Source organism: Halichoerus grypus, chromosome 10 (assembly GCF_964656455.1).
Source record: "Halichoerus grypus chromosome 10, mHalGry1.hap1.1, whole genome shotgun sequence".
Taxonomy (NCBI): domain Eukaryota; kingdom Metazoa; phylum Chordata; class Mammalia; order Carnivora; family Phocidae; genus Halichoerus; species Halichoerus grypus.
In genome coordinates, this window is record NC_135721.1 from 115,586,969 (window position 1) to 115,605,070 (window position 18,102).

The 18,102-nt window shown below is 40.2% G+C and overlaps 1 protein-coding gene across 2 annotated transcripts in view; it reads right to left on the reverse strand.

Moving 5' to 3' along the window:
* The window catches only part of TRPC4AP (transient receptor potential cation channel subfamily C member 4 associated protein), a 65,359-nt gene that overhangs the window by 17,470 nt on the left and 29,787 nt on the right, over positions 1–18,102 (reverse strand). For both annotated transcript variants that reach the window (XM_036092270.2, XM_036092268.2), the window contains exons 7-8: positions 16,572–16,779; positions 9,350–9,535 (exon numbers count right to left, since the gene is read on the reverse strand). In XM_036092270.2, the coding sequence (XP_035948163.1) occupies positions 9,350–9,535; positions 16,572–16,779 (394 nt within the window). The remainder of the gene's footprint in view (positions 1–9,349; positions 9,536–16,571; positions 16,780–18,102) is intronic.

Below are 18,102 nucleotides of genomic sequence, written 5' to 3' on the forward strand. Positions count from 1 at the left end.
GGCCATGTGACACTGGGCAAGTCACCACCTCACGAGGCCTCGAACTGCCCTGTAGAAGGGCAGTGACAGCAGTGCTACCGGGGACGGCTAGGGTAGCTATGAGGAGTGAATGAGAACACAAGAAAAGCCCAGCACCTGGTTCTTGGGAAGCCTCCCTCCTAGCTCCCTATTATTTTAAAAGGGCACTGGTCAGAGTCAGGAGACCTTAGGGTTTACTTCCCCTCAGCTCTCCTCATCTTTAAGGTGAAGGGATGAAGCAGTAACTATTAAGATCCTTCCAAGCTTCCACTGGAACTCCTGCCCTAGAGGCCTTTGGCAAAGGGCCAGAAAAACCATATGGAACAGAGCAGTGGTTATCAAATAATATTTGGGTAAGGTGACTTCTGCAGGGTGATACCACAGCACAAGAACCCAAACTACTCTGCCCTACAGATGTGGAGCTATTTTTTCGAGCCGTATTATGGTGCTAACATACAATCACAACCTTGGGAGACGACCAGTGGTGGAGTGAGCAAGACTGAGGGGCAGCTCATAGGTTAAGAGCACAGACCCTGAGCCAGCCCGCTGGGTCTGAACCCCAGCTCGGCTGTTCACCAGCTGGGTGGCCTTGGGTAAACTGGTGGATGTCACTATGCTTCAGCATCCATCCTCACCTGTAAAACCGGGGAAACGGCAACAGTATGGATCTCTTACCCATTATGCCAAGACGAAAGGATTTTAATACATGTAAAGTACTGAAAACAATGCCCAGCACACGTAAGGAACATGTTAGTGTATGTTAAATAGAAACAAAACACTTGAGTTTTTCTGCAAATGCTTGCTTGCTACTTGTTTTTTTCTTTTTCATCTGTAACTAAAAGTGGCAGTGGGCAAAGACGTAAGAAAAATTCACTGGAGAAAACCAAACTGAGAAAATTCTATCTCAAAAAACACGTATTTTCCTGCATGCTGGGAGAAAAATCCTAATTACTCAATTTCCAAGTTGGGACTCGGACTCCTTGGCCCAGCTCCCAGAACAGTTTAAGAGTCAACTGATTTGTGGAGAGAATCTGAGGAGCCATCATGCAGATCCTGCCTCTGCAGCACACTTGCTGCGTGGCCTCAGGAGCCTCAGCTTCCTCATCGGGGGGCTCGGGGGGCTCGGGGGCGGCTGCAGGACAGGAGGCCTACGGGAGGGGCAGGCGCAGCAAATGGCACACAAGCCCTCCTTAGTAACAAACGTCTGTGGAGAAAGAGAAACCCAGGGAGCTCGGACTCTTCCCCGAGACACTGCCAATCTTCGGTGCCTGGTTTGCACAGGCCTGACAAGAAAGTCTTTGGGACAAGTGTTTTTGTTTTAATGCAGTTCTTAAAGCAATGGCCAGAGCTTAGCAACAAGGTTCCTGCCCAAGGCTGAGGATGGGCAAACTGGTCTGCGAGGGCTGAGCTTCCCTCTGAATCTCTTCAGCTCTGATTCAAGGGGTCACCACCCTCTGTATGTCTACACTGCACTCTGGGGCAGAGGCACGCTTTTTTTTTTTTTTTTTCTAAAACAGCTTTGAGCTCTAATTCACATATAATTCACCCACTTGAAGTGTACAATTCAGTGGTTTTTAGCACAGTCACAGAGTTGTGCAGCCATCACCACAACCGACTTTAGAGCATCTTGTCACCCCAAAAAGAAATCCTGCACTCACTGGCAGCCACTCCCCATTTGCCACCAAACTCCTCATCCCTAGGCATCCACTGAAGTCCTTTCTGTCTCTATGGAACTGCCTGTTTAGGACACTTCATATAAATGGAATCATATAACATGTGACCTTTAGTGCCTGGCTTCTTTCACTGAACATGATGGTTTCGAGATTCATTCAGGTTGTAGCATGTATCAGTATTCAGTTTTTTAGATTGCTGAGTAACATTTACTGTATGAATATACCACATTCTCTTGTCCATTTATCAGCTGACGGACATTTAGGTTGTTTTCATATATTGGCTATTAAAAATCTGCAGCTGTGAGTATTCATGTCTAAGTTTTTATGTCAATATGTTTTCATTTCTCTTGAAAATATAACTAGGACTGGAACTTCTGGGTCATATGGCAACTCTGTTTTAACCTTTTGAGGAACTGTTTGAAAACTGCCACTTTTCGCAAAGCGGCTGCACCATTTTACATGCCCACCAAAAGAAAATGAGGGTTCTGATTTCTCCACAACCTTGCCAACACTTGTTATCACCTGTCTTTTTGATGAAAGACATCCCAGCAGGCATGAAGCAGTATCTGATTGTGGTTTGGATTTGCATTTCCCTGATGGTTAACGATGCTGAGTATCTTTACATGTGCTCATTGGCTATCCGGACATCTGCCATGGAGAAATGCCTATTCAGGTCCAATGCCCACATTTCGAAATGTGCTTTTTATCATTGAGCTGTAGGAGTTCTTCACAAATTCTAGATTCAAGTCCCTTATAATTATTAGATAATTATTATTAGATACATGGTTTGCAGCTAGTCCATTTCTGCAAAGAAGCCAGTCGGGATTTGATAGGGACTGTGCTGAATCTGTAGACAGATGTATAGCTCAACATGTGGAGTATGAACCTTAACAATACTGAGTCTTCTGATCAATGAACACGAGTATCTTTACGTTTATTTAGGTCCTCTTTCATTTCTTTCAATACTAAAGATGTTTTGTAATTTTCAGAGTGTAAGTTTTGCATTTCTTTGTTAAATTTATCCCTAAGTTTTTTACTCTTTTTGATGCTCCTGTATATGAAACTGCTTTCTTAATTTCATTTTGGTTTGTTCATCGCTCCTGTATACAAACACGACGGACTTTTGTATACTGACCTTGTATTCTGAAACTTTACTGAACTCACTTACTAGTTTAGTGGTCTTTTGACTGGACTCCTTAGGTTTTTCCCTATATAAGATCACGTCATCCGTTAAGACAAACAGTTTAACTTCTCCCTAATCCGGATACCTTCGATTTCTCTATCTTGCCTAACTGCCCAGCCAGAACCTCCAACAGAGCGCTGAGCTCAAGTGGCAGGAGCAGCATCCTTGTCTGTGCCTGTGGCTGATCTTAGTCGAGGAGAAGCTTTCAGTGTCTAGGCATGAAGTATGCTGGCTGTGGGTTTTTGTAGATGTCCTTTAACAGGTTAAGGCAGTTCCTTCCTATTCCTAGTTTGAGTGCTTTTATCATGAAGGGGTGTTGGATTTTGTCTGATGTTTTTCTGCATCTACTGAAATGATCACGTAAATTTTTGTCCTTTGTTCTACTGATACAGTGTATATATCAACTGATTTTCATATATTGAATCAAGCCTGCATAAACTCTACTTACTCATGTATATATACCTGGTCAGGTGTATAATCCTTGTATGTTGCTCTATTTGGTTTGCTAGTATATTCTTGAGGATTTTTACATCTATATTCATAAGAGATATTGGTCTGTGATTTCCTTGTAGTGTCTCTGGTTTGGGTATCAGGTTAATGACTTCATAAATGAGTTGGGAAGTGGGGGCGCCTGGGTGGCTCAGTTGTTAAGCGTCTGCCTTCAGCTCAGGTCATGATCTCAGGGTCCTGGGATCGAGACCTGCATCGGGCTCCCTGCTCCATGGGAAGCCTGCTTCTCCCTCTCCCGCTCCCCCTGCTTGTGCTCCCTCTCTCGCTGTCTCTCTGTCAAATAAATAAGTAAAATCTTTAAAAAAAAAAAAAAGAAGAAAAAAGAGTTGGGAAGTGTTTCCTCTTTTTCTATTTTGTGGAAGTCTGTGATGTACTGGTGTTAATTCTTCTTTAAATGGTTGGCAGAATTCACCAGTGAAGCCTTGTAGGCAGGGCTTTTCTTTGGGGGTAGCTTTTTCATTACTATTCAATTTCTTTCCTTGTCATAAGTCTGTTCAGATTTTCTCTTTCTTCTCGAGTCAGCTGCAGGAGTTTTTGTCTTCCTTACCAGCTGTCCATTTCACACAGGCAGTCTAGTCTGCTGGCACACAGTCGTGTACAGAATTCCCTGAGTCCTTTCTAGCTTTGTAAGCTTGGTTGTCATATAACCTCTCTTTCATTCCTGGTTTTAGTAGTTTGAATCTTGTCTTTTTTTTTTTTTCCTTGGTCAGTGAAGCTCAAGGTTAATTTTGTTGACCTTTTCAAAGAACGAACTACTGGTTTTGCAGATTTTCTCTATTGTTTTCTATTCTCTATTTCGTTAATTTCTACTCCAATTCCATCATTTCTTTCCATCTGCTTGCTTTGAGTATATAGCTTGCCTCTTCTTTTTTCAATAACTTAAAGAGAAAAATTAGGCCACTGACTTGGGATTTCATTTTTTCAGTTTTTTAAAATGTAGGCATTTATGGCTATAGATTTCTCCCTTATTATCAGGCTTTAGTTGCATTCCTTAAGTTTGGTATGCTGTGTCCTCATTTTCATTTGTCTCAAAGTATCTTTTAATGTTCTTTGTGATTTTGTCTCAGAACCACTGGTTAACTAGAATTTCCATATGTTTCTAATATCTGATTGCTAGTATCACTCCACTGTGGTTGAAATACATGGTTTGTACAATCTTAATCCTTTTCCCTTTACTGAGATTTTTTAGATGGCCTAGTGTATGGTCCATGCTGGAGAACGTTCCATGTGCACATGCCAAGAATGTGTATTCTGCAGGGGGTTAGGTGGTGTGTTCTATATGCATCTAGTAAGTCTAGGCAGTTTACTTGCTGCTCAAGTCTTCTATTTCCTTCTTGATCCTCTGTCTAGTTGTTTGCTCCATTACTGAAAGTAGGGTATTCCAGTCTCCAACTATTACCTTTGAACTGCTTATTTATCTCTTCAAATCTGTTAGTTTTTGCTTCATTTATTTTTTTTTGGCTCTGTTGTTAGATATATGTTTATAACTGTTATATCTTAACAGACTCACCCTTTTATTATTTTAACATGTCCTTTTTATCTCTGATAACATTTTTTGTTTTAAAGTCTCTTTTAGTATTAGCCACTCCAGCTTTCTTATGGTTGCTCTTTGCAGGATGCATCTTTCTCTATCCTTTACTTTCAACCTATTTCTATCTTTGAATAGAAAGTATGCCTCCTGGGGGTACCTGGATGGCTCAGTCAGAAGAACATGCAACTCCTGATCTCAAGGTTGTGAGTTCAAGCCCCACATTGAGTGTGGAACTTACTTAAAAAAGAAAAAAGGAAAAAAAAGAAAGTATGTCTCCTGTAGGCTAGAAACAATTGGATCTTTTTTAAAAAAATCCAATATGACCATCTGTTTTTTGGATGAACTGCTTTAATCCATTCATATTTAAGGTTATTAATGACACAGCTGGATTTACTTCTGCCTTTTTACTTTTTGTTTTCTACACAGCTCGTGTGTTTTTTAATTCCTCTATTTCTCCTATAATACTTTCTTTTGTAGTAAGTGAATATTTTCTGGTATAATATTATAATTCCTTTAATGACTTTCTCACTGTATTTTTAAAGTTACTTTCTTTGCAGTTGCTATAGGGTTTGCCATATACATCTTAATTTGACAGAATCTCTTCAGATTTATACTAATTCCAGAGTTCCTACACAGCTCTATTCCTTCTCTCCTTTTTGTGCTATTATTGTTACGTATACTACATCTACAGAAGCTAACCGTTCAACAATATAGTGTACAATACATTGCATGGACTGTTATACAATACAGTGTTGTAATTATTACTTTATATAATTTTATGTCTGTTCAAGAAGCTGAGAAAAGTAGGTGCGCCTGGGTGGCTCAGATGTTAAGCGTCTGCGCTCGGCTCAGGTCATGATCCCAGGGTCCTGGGATCAAGCCCCGCATTGGGCTCCCTGCTCAGTGGGAAGCCTGCTTCTCCCTCTCCCGCTCCCCCTGCTTGCGTTCCCTCTCTCGCTGTGTCTCTCTCTGTCAAATAAATAAATAAAATCTTAAAACAAAAAAAAGAAGAAGCTGAGGAAAGTAAATATTAATAGAGTTTGTTATACTGACCCTTTTATTTACCATTTTGGTTCTCTTCATTGATTCCTGTTGATTCAAGTTACCATCTCGTATAATTTCCTTACTGCAATACAACTTTGGTCCCACCCAAGTTCCCACAAAATCTGATCCCACAAAGTTTCTTTGTGCTGTTACTGTCTCAAGTATATTACATTTCTGTATGTCACAGATTCAACAATATAAACATATGGTTTTACATAACCGCTTTTTAAATTCGTTAAGGAAAAGAGAAGAAATATGCATTTATACTGTCTTTTATGATTATGTAATTACCTTTAGGAATGCTCTTTGCTGTTCTGTGTAGATTTAAATTACTGTCTGAGGTCACCTGCTTTCAGCCTGAAGAACTTCCCTGGGTATATCTCATAAAGCAGATCTATTAGTAACAAATTCTCTAAGTTTTTGTTTATCTAGCAATTTATTTCACCTACGTTTCTGAAAGAATGTCTTGCTGTTGAGTTTTTTTTCTTTCAGCACTCTGAATAGGTCATCCTACCGCCCTCTGACTCTGTGATTTCCGAGAAGTCGGCTATCAATCTTACTGAGGTGTTCTTCTTGCTACTTTCAAGATTTTCTCTTTGTCTTTCAACATTTTTATCATGATGTGTCTGGGTGTAAATCTCTAAGTTTATGCTACTTCCAGTTCTTTGGGCTTCTCAGATGTGTACATTAATGCCTTTCAAATTTGAGAAGTTTTCAGCCCCTATTTCTTCAAATATTCTTCTTGCTCCTTTCAGTGAATTTTTCATTCCAGTTACTTATAATTTAATAAACCACAGAACTTCCATTTGGCTCTTTCTTATATCTCCTATCTCTTTACTGATATTCTCTATTTGATGATGTCACAGATTCTTTAGCTTCTTTTATTTATTTTATTTATTTATTTTAGATTTTTATTTATTTGTCAGAGAGAGAGAGAATGAGAGAGACAGAGAGCACGAGTGGGGGAGGAGGGAAGGGCAGAGGGAGAGGTAGAAGCAGACTCCTGGCTGAGCAGGGAGCCCGATGCAGGACTCGATCCTAGGACCCTGGGATCATGACCTGAGCCGAAGGCAGACGCTTAACCAACTGAGCCACCCAGGTGCCCCTTCCTTTACTTCTTTAAGCACAGCTTCCTTTAGTTCTTTGACCATCCTTGTACTGGCTGCTTTGAAGTCTCTGTTAGATCTGCTATCTGGGCTCTCTGAGGCAACTTCTGTTGCCTGCTTTCTCCTGTGTATGGGCCGTACTTGTTTCTTTGCATATCTCAAATTTTATTAAAAACTGACATTTTAGGTAAATAATGCAGCAACTCTGGATACGGATTCCCCTTCCTTCCATTCAGGGCTTGTTGTTATTTCTTTGTTCATTTGTTCAGTGACCTGGCTAGCCTACTTCAGTAAAATCTATTTCTCCATGGCCTAGTGAGGTCTTTCGTGTTTTGCCCCAGAGTGTGCAGCTGTGGGCAGGTTTACTTCTCCCTGGATGGCCGTTTTAGCAGGGCTCTCTATGGCTCTTTCCCTGATCTCTCTGTTAAGATTTTTGCCTCATCTGGTATGAAACCCAGCTGTCAGACCCCACTAATTGCTGGCTGAATGCTCTGCTTTTGACAGTGCCTTGGGGCATAAAGTGCTCTAAAGTCTAATCCAATTAAAACTGGGCAAAGGTAGTTTTTGAGTCTGAGTTGGTTTTGATCTCGGAACAGCTCTGCTAAGCTGTCTGCCTGGGTCTTGCTGGTAAACTACTAAGCCTATGGTTTAGCTTTTTGTTCTCACAAGAGCTAACAGCCTCCTTTTATGTCCTTACCACCAAAATCTACAGTTTTTGAGAACACCCTTAGCTTTGAACTTCCCTACTTTCTGTTCTTAACTATTAACTCTCCTCCTGGCAAAATCTTGGTGCCCCACTACTCTGAGCAGGGTCAGCAAACTCTTAGCCTTCCCAGCTTGCATGCTGCATGGAGATCCCTGCATGGAATCTCTGTCCTACAAGTGAGTTGGGGCCAGGGCAATAGGGTCACAGAATTCTTGCTTGCCAGGCCTAGGGCAAAGCTTGTGCACAGAGTGTAGTAAAGGGCGGGGGGGGGGGGGGGGGGGGGAGGCGGAAGGCCCTTGGCATTATATGAAGTAAGTGAATTAAATGAAAGAAGTCAGACAGAGGAAGACAAATACTGTATAATATCACTTACATGTGGTATCTAAAAAAGCCAAACTCAGAGAAACAGTAGAATGCTGGTTATCAGAGGTTGGGAGAAATAGGAAGATAGTGGTCAAAGGGTACAAACTTTCAGTTCTAAGATTAACAAGTTCCGGGCATCCAATGTACAGCATGGTGATTATAGCTAGTAATATTTGAAAGACTCTAATAAAGTGGATCTTAAATGTTCTCACCACAAAAAAGAAATGATAATTATGTGATGGGATGAGGTGCTAATGCTATGCTGATAATCATTTTGCAATATATAAATGTATCAAATTAACATGCTATACACTTCAAACTTATACAAGGTTATAAATCTATTATATCTCAATGAATTTGGGGCAGGGAGCCCCTGACTTATAGAATACACTCATCAAGAATTCAGCCTCTTCAACTTGGAGTTGGAGGGGATGAGAAAAGCTGGTGGTCTGCCCTCCTCCTCAACAGTGAGATACCATATTCCTTGTTTGGAAATCATGTCCCCTGTTGAGGGTTCTATCTTTTTGGCCACAACCTGCCCAGAGTGGAACTTCCAACAAGCAGAACTTCCAATGTCACAGACTCTCACTGTTCTGAGTTTTAGCAGATTAGCTCGAAGATCCCCTCATTTACTGTATGCTCTTAGAACGACTTCCATAGACTTTACATGGATGGATTTGTCATTGTTTATAGGTTTTATTTATAGCTGCCATGGGGAGCAGGTCCACAGAACTCCACACACTGCCATCCTGAAACAGAACTTCTCTTCACTTTTACAGTGAGAATTCCTGGGTTTGTACAATCTGACCTCATCCTGCTGGCCAGGGTCAAACGTTTAAGGGTTGAGCATCTGACCCAAGTCACCAGGAAGCTGTTGCTGAAACTAGGAGTCTACTCATCAGAACAATGAGAAGAGAACACCAGAGAACCATGGAGAATGAAGAGACACGGAAAGGACTCTGAGTTCCTAAGAATGCTCTCGTTATTGGATCCAGCCAGTCCCTTCTCCCTGCTTTTAGGTCCACTCTGAGAGAATTCAAAGAGGTTTCTGTCACTAGCTTTCAAAAAAGTCTTAACAGTTATGATCTAGGACTTCCTTGAGGAAAATTCTACTTTGAGCAAATTTCAATTAATCCTCCTTGGAAAAGAGGTCAAAAATGGCTCCAGGAGCCTAAGGGAAAGGTCCCCACCTCATAGAAAACCCATCCCAAGTACCTTGATTGTGCTCGGATTCCTCATTAGCCACTCGCATCAGGGCGTCCAGCACCAAAGCATTGTCTAGCCAGGTGTACCACTCTTCCAACTCCTGAAGGAAGCTAGCTGTGCCCGTTGACTCTGATACCTTTCGAGTCGCAAGCTTGCAAAGCCGCTCAACAAAGCCAGGGATGCTGAGAAGGGCCGCTGCCATGGAGAGAACAAAAGAGTGCATTTTCAAAACAGAGACCCGCTGTAAAGCCCTAAACAATGAGCCTGTTCCTTACCTGCATGATAGGAATGATTTTTAATCTGACAGTAGCTAGTCAGAGTTTCCTTTCAAAATGAAATGCTAAGCCAAAGTAAAATAGTACTTATTATAGAAACAAGTTCAATAGCAGGTGCAGGGAAATAGGCTCTTTTACATCTACTGGCGGGAATATAAATTGGAAATCACTTTAATTTCTTAAACCTGTGTGTCTGAGCCAGGAGGCTCATTTCTGGGCATTTCCTGCAAGGAAATAACCAATCACATATACAAAGATATTCACTGATGTGGTTTCTACAATAGCAAAAAGGTAAAGATAACTACATGGTCATCAACAGCATATCGATTAAACACAATATATCCCAATACAATAGAATACAACAGACACTAAAAACAAAGACACACATATCTTTATACAGAGTGACTCAAAATGTTTAAATTTACTTGTTAGAGAAAAAATTATTAAATAGTATTGGCTTAAGCCTATTTTTTTTAAAAAACTTGCTTCTTTAAAATATGCACATAATATACACATAAAGAATGAAGACTATACAACAAGGTGTTTACTGTGGCCATTCCTGAGTACGAAAGGATATAAATGCTTCTTTTAAAACTACTTCTCTCTAGTTTGATTTTCCCGTAACAAACATGTACTAGCAGGAAGAAAGAAGTTGTTTTTTTTTTTAGGTAAACAAAGAAACTGAATAATCACCCAACTCTTATTTCCCTTAATCCCATTTTGCTCACAGTAGTAAGATGGATATTCTGATCAGCATAAGAGAACATAATACACTGTGGAGGCAGGGAAATCCAGGTGGTAGATCATGGATCTATCATTTAACCTTCTTTAAAAATAAGGGCTAACATCTCTATGGATTTGCTTATACATGTATTAAATCTTCCTGGGAGGATAGAAAACACCAGCGGCTACCAAAGGCAAGAGAATCAGGCCACTGGAAATAAGAGTGTGAGGGGGAAACTTTTCAATGAACACCTTTTTAAATCTGTAGATTTTTTTGAACCACATGAATGCATCATCTAACTGAAAATTAATAAATAGGTATTTAATAATACCAAGATATTACTATTAATTTGGGGGGTATAATATGGTGTTGGAGTTATTTTGAAAAAGACTCGCTATCTTGTGGGAACGCTGCAATATATGCAGGTTAAATTTTATGATATCTGGGATTTGCTTCAAAATAATTCAAAGTAAGGTAGGGAGGAGTGAAGGGATACAGAGAAAGAGACATGGACAGATGAAGCTAGGTGATGGGTAAACAGGTACCATTATAATGTTATATGTGTCATAAACCTGTCTCTGTGTGAAGAATTTAAATGAAAAATTTTAAAGTAAAATTCAAAAGAACAATATTAAAGAAAATTCTTCAAATATAAAATAAATTACAACAAATTAGTTAGGATTATACAAAGTCATACAAATTCAGTTCCAGCACAGAGCTCAGCAAATAATCCTAGCCCCCTTTCCATCCTCTATAGATTAGTGACTACATTGTCTGACCTCATTTTTTTAAAAAAAGCTAATTAAAACTATATTAACTTTTCCTCAAAAAGCTGAACATAGGGGTACCTGCGTGGCTCAGTCGGTTAAGCGGCTGCCTTCTGCTCAGGGTGTGATCTTGGGGTAAGGGGTGGAGCCCCGCAGCGGTTTCCCAGCTCAGCAGGGAGTCTGCTTCTCCCTCTCCCTCTGCCCCTCCCACCCCATTTTGCTTGCCCGCTCTCTCAAATAAATAAAATCTTAAAAAGAAAAAAAAAAAGTCGAACATAGAATTACCACATGACCCAGCAATTCCACTCCTAAGTATATCTCCCAAATCACTGAAAACAGGTGCTCAAATACATACACACACACATTCACAGCAGCACTACTTCAACTGCCAAAATGGGGAAACAATCCAAACGTCCATCACCAGATGAATGAATAAACAAATTGTGGTATAGACAAATAATGAATATTATCCAACCATAAAAAGAAATGAAATACTGATGTGCTCCAGCATAGGAGAACCTCAAAAACAACATGCTGCTTGAAAGCAGCACGGTACAAAAAGTCACCTATTCTAGGATTCCATTTAGAAAGTATCTAGAATAGGGACATCTCCGACAAGAATGCAGGTAGTTGCCAGTGTTGGGGAGAATGGGAGATTTCAGCCGTCTAACGTGTATGTAGTTTCCTTTTGGGGTGATGAAAATGTTCTCAAAATAGATGGAGGTGTGGTTGCACAAACTGTGAATGTACTAAATGCCACTGAATTGTTCACTTTAAGTGGTTTGTTTATGTGACATTCACCGCAATTTAAAAAAATACACAGAGATAGCTTTTTTGTTTTGAGATACCATTTTTTACTTACTGGCTTGACAAACATCAAGAAGTTTAAAAAGGCCCTGTAATGGGAATGGTGTACAGGGTGGGGGAAAATGAACCAGTAAGTTCTTTGCAGCATTCATCTGTCAACATCTATCAAAGTATAAAAGGCAAATATCCAGCACATCACACTCCATACACAAGGCTGTTATTTGTAGGAAAAAAGATTTAAAAATAAACCAATTTTCCATCAATCAGGGACTGGTTAAATAAATTGTGGTATGCCCATATATTAAAATACTACGTAGTTGTAAAAAGGAATCACACAATTCTGTAGGTACTGCAATAGAACGCTTTGCAAGATAAAGTTAAGTGAAAAAAAAACCAAGGGGCAGAAGGGTGCCTATTTTATACCACCATCTCTACAGCTAGGAGCTAATCTCTTTCCCTCCTCCATCCCCCAGACTGGGCATATAGAGAATTTCTCTGGAGGGACACATGAGAAACTGTAACAGGGTGGCACAGGGAAGGGAACAAACTTTCTACTCTATATCCACTCTTATTATTATTATTTAAGAAACTTTAGATATGTATTGCTTTTTTCCAAAAATAAATAAAACAGTGGATTCTACATGAAAATCTTCCCAAAGCTGGATTTTTACTCTCAACCACTTTTCTGCAGGATGAATAGCTGCAGTTTCTCTATTCTTCATAGGACAGTTCCTAAGACCTGTTCTTCCCACCCTGCGCACTCAACACAGCCCTTCAGATGTGACTGCCCAGCATTCAAGGTTCTGAGACTCCGACCCCCACCCTGGAGATTCCTAAGCCTTTGTGAATCACTCATCTCTTGAAAAAGTGATGAAAGCTATGGGCTCTCTCCCCAGAAAAAAGTCATTGGCCCAATTATGCTCATCAAATTATACACAACCCCTGGGAACTGGCACCCCGTGTCACAGTGTCCCTGTAACTCTCGCGGCCTTACCGACAGTGACCCACACTACTGGTTAATGTTAAACTGGCTGACAACTGAAACACAACTTCTGAGAATTTCTGCAAAAGCATACCTTGCCTCTCCTCATATCTGTTAAAACATCAGGACCTTGAAATATTCCCATAAACTTTCCTCTTCAGTTTAGGCCCTGCTTTCCAACTGAGAGGATTCTGAATCCTGTCCTACCTTACAGAAATCAGCACCTCTTACCTCAGGTCACCTATAAATTGATAATTATCTGGCCTATGGCTTCATCTACATCTCTGACTAAACTCTTGAATGATTTTTTTCCCCCTGATGAAACCATCTGTTCCCCCTCTGAATGGACAGAAGAACTGGTACTTCTGAGAAATCCAAAAAGGGCTCTAATATTTTTATTATTATATCAGCTCCAGGAAAAGAGTATAAATCATTATTTTGCTGGGTAAGAAAACAGCCACAGTTTATTAATAAACAAAGCAAAAACATGTCCACTTTTCATACTGTTACGGTCCGAGTTGTGTCCCCTCCCCCAAATTCATATGTTGAAGCCCTAATTCATAACATGACTGTATCTGGAGACAGGGCCTTTAGAGAGGGAATTAAATGGTGTCATTAAGAGTGGGCCCTAACCCAATAGGGCTGGTGTCCTTAGAGGAAGAGACACCAGAAATCGCTTTCTCTTTGTATATACACAGAGGAAAGACCACCTGAGGACACAGTAAGAAGACAGCCGTCCACAGCCAGGAAGGGAGGCTTCACCAGAAACCAATGCTGATGGCACCTTGATCGCGAACTTTTAGCCTCCAGAACGGTGAGAAAATGAACTTCTGTTGTTTAAGCCACCCAGTTATGGTATCTTGTTATGGCAGCCTGAGATGATTATTACACATGCCTCTATTTAAAACCATTTAGTACTGGAGTTCAATTAAAGCATGACAACATTGAGGACTAAGATCTTTCACATTGTACTTGTGATTTAATTATGCTCACCTTGGCTTTCCCAGGGCATGTGACTGGAGAAAAATGTGTGTGGGGTAGGGGGCAGGGAAACAGGAATTATGGTCAGAGAGCTGGGAAAGGTCAGACCCTGTACAACGTCACGTGCTAAAATACAACATTTACTAAAGCTTCAACTCAAAAGCTACAAGTAGACATCACATGATTATCTCATGGGTTAGCCACAGAGGTACACAAGTGAACCTAGACATTTTATGAAGACTTTCTTTTTTTAATGACCCAAATCAAAGAAACCTGGGTTTGGGGTTAACTCTCAATTAAAAAACCAACTGACTAGAATACCTTGTCCTCTAAGAATGATGGTTTCACTTAAGGCAGCTTATAAACAGGTACGTGGAGGTACTCGATACTAACAGGATAAAAATAATCTGCCAGAACAGATTCCTTAAATGGGAAACTAAGATGAAAAGTCACTTAGTGCCTCAGCACACACAGGTATCCAATACTGAACCTTTATGACCCTCCATTTCCTAAGCTGTGCAATGGGGATGCCAATCTCTTATTTCACAGTGCTGCTTGGAGGAGTAAATAAAATCACTTCCAGGTAATGCAGTTAGCTTAATGTTTGCTACACAGCAGGAGCTTAACAAATGTGAGCTTTTGTCAGTGTGTTTACATCAGCTTTAAGGTATAATTTAGTTATAATAAAATTCACGTTTTTAAGAATGTATATTTCATGATTTGCTAAAATGAGCACTCCTTAAAAGTCAAAAGAAAGGAGGAAGGAGGCCAAGAAAAGCCTACACAGACCAAGGTAGGCCTCGGATCTATGGATTCAGGAAGAAAAACAAGCTTGGAAGGGGGAACCACCAACCTGTGGTCCACAGATTCATAGATTTCTGTTTTGACGTGTGACTAAAACCTGTCAAATTATATTCCTTAATAACCTAGAAATACAGTTATGACCTTTTGGTGTTCATAACTAGTGTTCACAGAGTTAAGGGAGGACTCACATTCAGTAGTCAGAAGGGAGGCTGCTGTGCAGCACTTAGCAATTCTGCAGAGCTAGGCCTGGGAATGCACCATCCAGTCAACTGGACTTCAGAAACAAAGTATTGTTTTCAAAGCACCATCAGGGCTGCCCAAGGATGATCCTGGCTCTCTACTACTGCTTTGAAGTTTATTATTTCACCTTGGTTATTCAGTTAACCCTAAGGCACACAGCTATATGTTATTGCAGCTTGTTGATGTTCAAGAATTAGCTTTTAAGACACATAAATATTTTAGTTCAAAGATGGATCATCTATACTCTCATAACCAAAACAGATATATGCCAAATTTCCCCCAAATCTGTTAGACCAGTATAGAAATAGAAGAAAGTTATCTTGCTACCAAAAAGCAATAGGTAGGTAGGGAAGTAATTAACACACTCACATGGTTCTAAAATCAAATATATAAAATAATACATTAAGAAGTCCTACTTCTGGGGCGCCTGGGTGGCTCAGTCGATTGAACGTCTACCTTTGGCTCAGGTCATGATCCTGGGGTCCTGGGATCGAGCCCCGCCTCTGCCCCTCCCCCCACTCATGCTCTCTCTCGCTCTCTCTCGCTCTCTCTCAAATAAATAAAATCCTTTTTTTTTTTTTTTTAAAAGTTTTTATTTATTTGACAGAGACAGAGATAGCGAGAGCAGGAATACAAGCAGGGGGAGTGGGAGAGGGAGAAGAAGGCTTCCCGCCAAGCAGGGAACCCAATGTGGGGCTCGATCCTAGGACCCTGGGATCATGACCTGAGCTGAAGGCAGACGCTTAACGACTGAGCCACCCAGGCGCCCCACAAATAAATAAAATCTTAAAAAGAAAAAAAAAAAATCCTACTTCCACTGTTGTCATCTATCTCGCTTTCAGCCACCCCCAACGGGTAACCATTTTCGGCTTCTTGTACGTGCTTTCTATGCATACTGTATACGAGCAAACAAATACATCTGATCTTATTCCCCCCATCTCTGCTTTACCACACAAAGTATCATACTATACACACAGCTCTGTATTTTCCTTTTTAACAGCAATACATCTTGGAGTTATTTTCCTGTAACAGTACACAGAGATCTTCATTCTTTTTTCTTAAAAGCTATAAAATTTCCCATTACGTAAATATTCTAGAATTTAAGTGGTCTCTTGTTTCTGGTCTTTTGTTATTACAATGTTGCAATAATGACCTTGAATATACATCATATCCTATATAAGATAAAGGCCCAGAAGAGGCTTAGTGATAGAAGGGTATGTGTATTTATAATTCTGATAAACAATGGTTCTTAACTCTTTTTTTTTTTTTAAGAGAGAGAAGGGGGGCGGGGGGAGAATCTTAAGCAGGCTCCATGCCCAGAGCAGAGCCTGACATGGGGCTTGATCTCATGATCCTGAGATCATGGCCTGAGCCGAAATCAAGAGTCTGATGCTTAACCAACTGAGCCACCCAGATGCCCCTGGTTCTTAACTTTCCTGAGGTTCTGAATCCATTCAAAAATCTGATAAAGGTTATGGACTTGGCCCCCTAAAATAATGAACAGATACACACATACACAAAATTTACATACTCTAAGTGGACCCTAGGAGCCCTCACATGAACCACTCTCTAGAGATACTGAGAGAGCAGATAATTTACAAAGGGGTCTCAGAGCCATAATCTCAAAATTCTGAAAACTTAGAGACTTTACCTTGGTTGATTTCAGCTGCAGAAGGCCCCAAGCTCAAGCTCTTCTTCTGCTGAGCATTTTTGGCAAGTAGTGTGTGCTTGTCATCATTCCCTGTATCCATCTCTGAAATGGTGACAGCCAGAATCCGGCAGAAATTAGCAAGCTGCTGCTGATCAAAATTGGATACTAAAGAACTCAGATTGGGGACTTCATCTAGTCGGATCATTTCCTACAGGAGACACAAATAAAACAATCCCCATGCTCAGTTCATTCAAGACTGGATGCGTCCCTTTTCCTTGCCGTTAAGAATGGGATTTGGTAGCTAAACCACTTAGGTCCAAATCCCAGCTCTGCAAACTGCAGTTGTGTAAACATAGGTAAGTTATGGAACCTCTCTAAGTCTTTGCTCAACTGTCAAATGGGACTAAGATACCTCAGCGGACTGCTCTGAGGATTAAACCCTTTGAGCACCACTAGTCTTATTTCTCTATCTTTGCTCATGTGGCTCATTTTGCCTATTTAAAAAAGAAAAGAAAAGAAAAGAAATGCCTACCACGCAAGTTTTATCACTCGTAATTGAAGAACTGCCATTCTTGCTACAGATGTTCTCTTTTTAAGAAATAAAATATTTCAAATACAGCTGAAGGCCCCTGTGTATTCCTATTCAGTTGTATTCCCATCTCTCCCACCAGAGGTAATCATTATTTTGAACTGTGTTTATTATTCCCACATGTTCTTATATTTCCATAAAAATACATGGTAGTAAAGCAAAGGGAACCACCAACAAAACAAAAAGGCAACCTACTGAATGGGAGAAGATATTTGCAAATGATTTATCTGATGAGGGGCTAATCTCCAAAATATAAAGAACTCACACAATTCAACACCAAAAATAATCTGATTAAAAATGGGCAGAGGACCTGAACACTTTTCCAAAGAAGACATACAGAAGGCCAACAAAGATGCCCAACATCACTGATCATCAGGGAAATGCAAATCAAAACCAGTGAGATATCAACTCACACCTGTCAGAATGGCTAATCTTAAAAAGACAGGAAATGACAAGCGTCAGAGAGGATATGGAAAAAAGGAACCCTCATGTACTGTTGGTACAAATGTAAACTGGTGCACCCTCTATGGAAAACAGTTGGAGGTTCCTCAAAAAATTAAAAATAGATACAATCCAGTAATTCCACTACTGGGTATTAACCCCAAGAAAACAAAAACAATAATTTGAAAAGATATATGCACCCCTACGTTTATTGCAATGTTATTTACAATAACCAAGTACAGAAGCAACCCAAGTGTTCATCCACAGATGAATGGATAAAGAAGACATGGTATACATATACAATGGAATACTATTCAGCCATAAAAAATGAGATCTTGCCACCTGCAGTGACATGGATGGAGCTAGAGAGTATAATGCCAAGTGAAATAAGTCAGAGAAAAGACAAATACTATATGATTTCAACTCATATGTGGAATCTACAAAACAAAACAAATGAACAAACAAAACAGAAAGACTCAAATACAGAGAACTGGTGGTTGT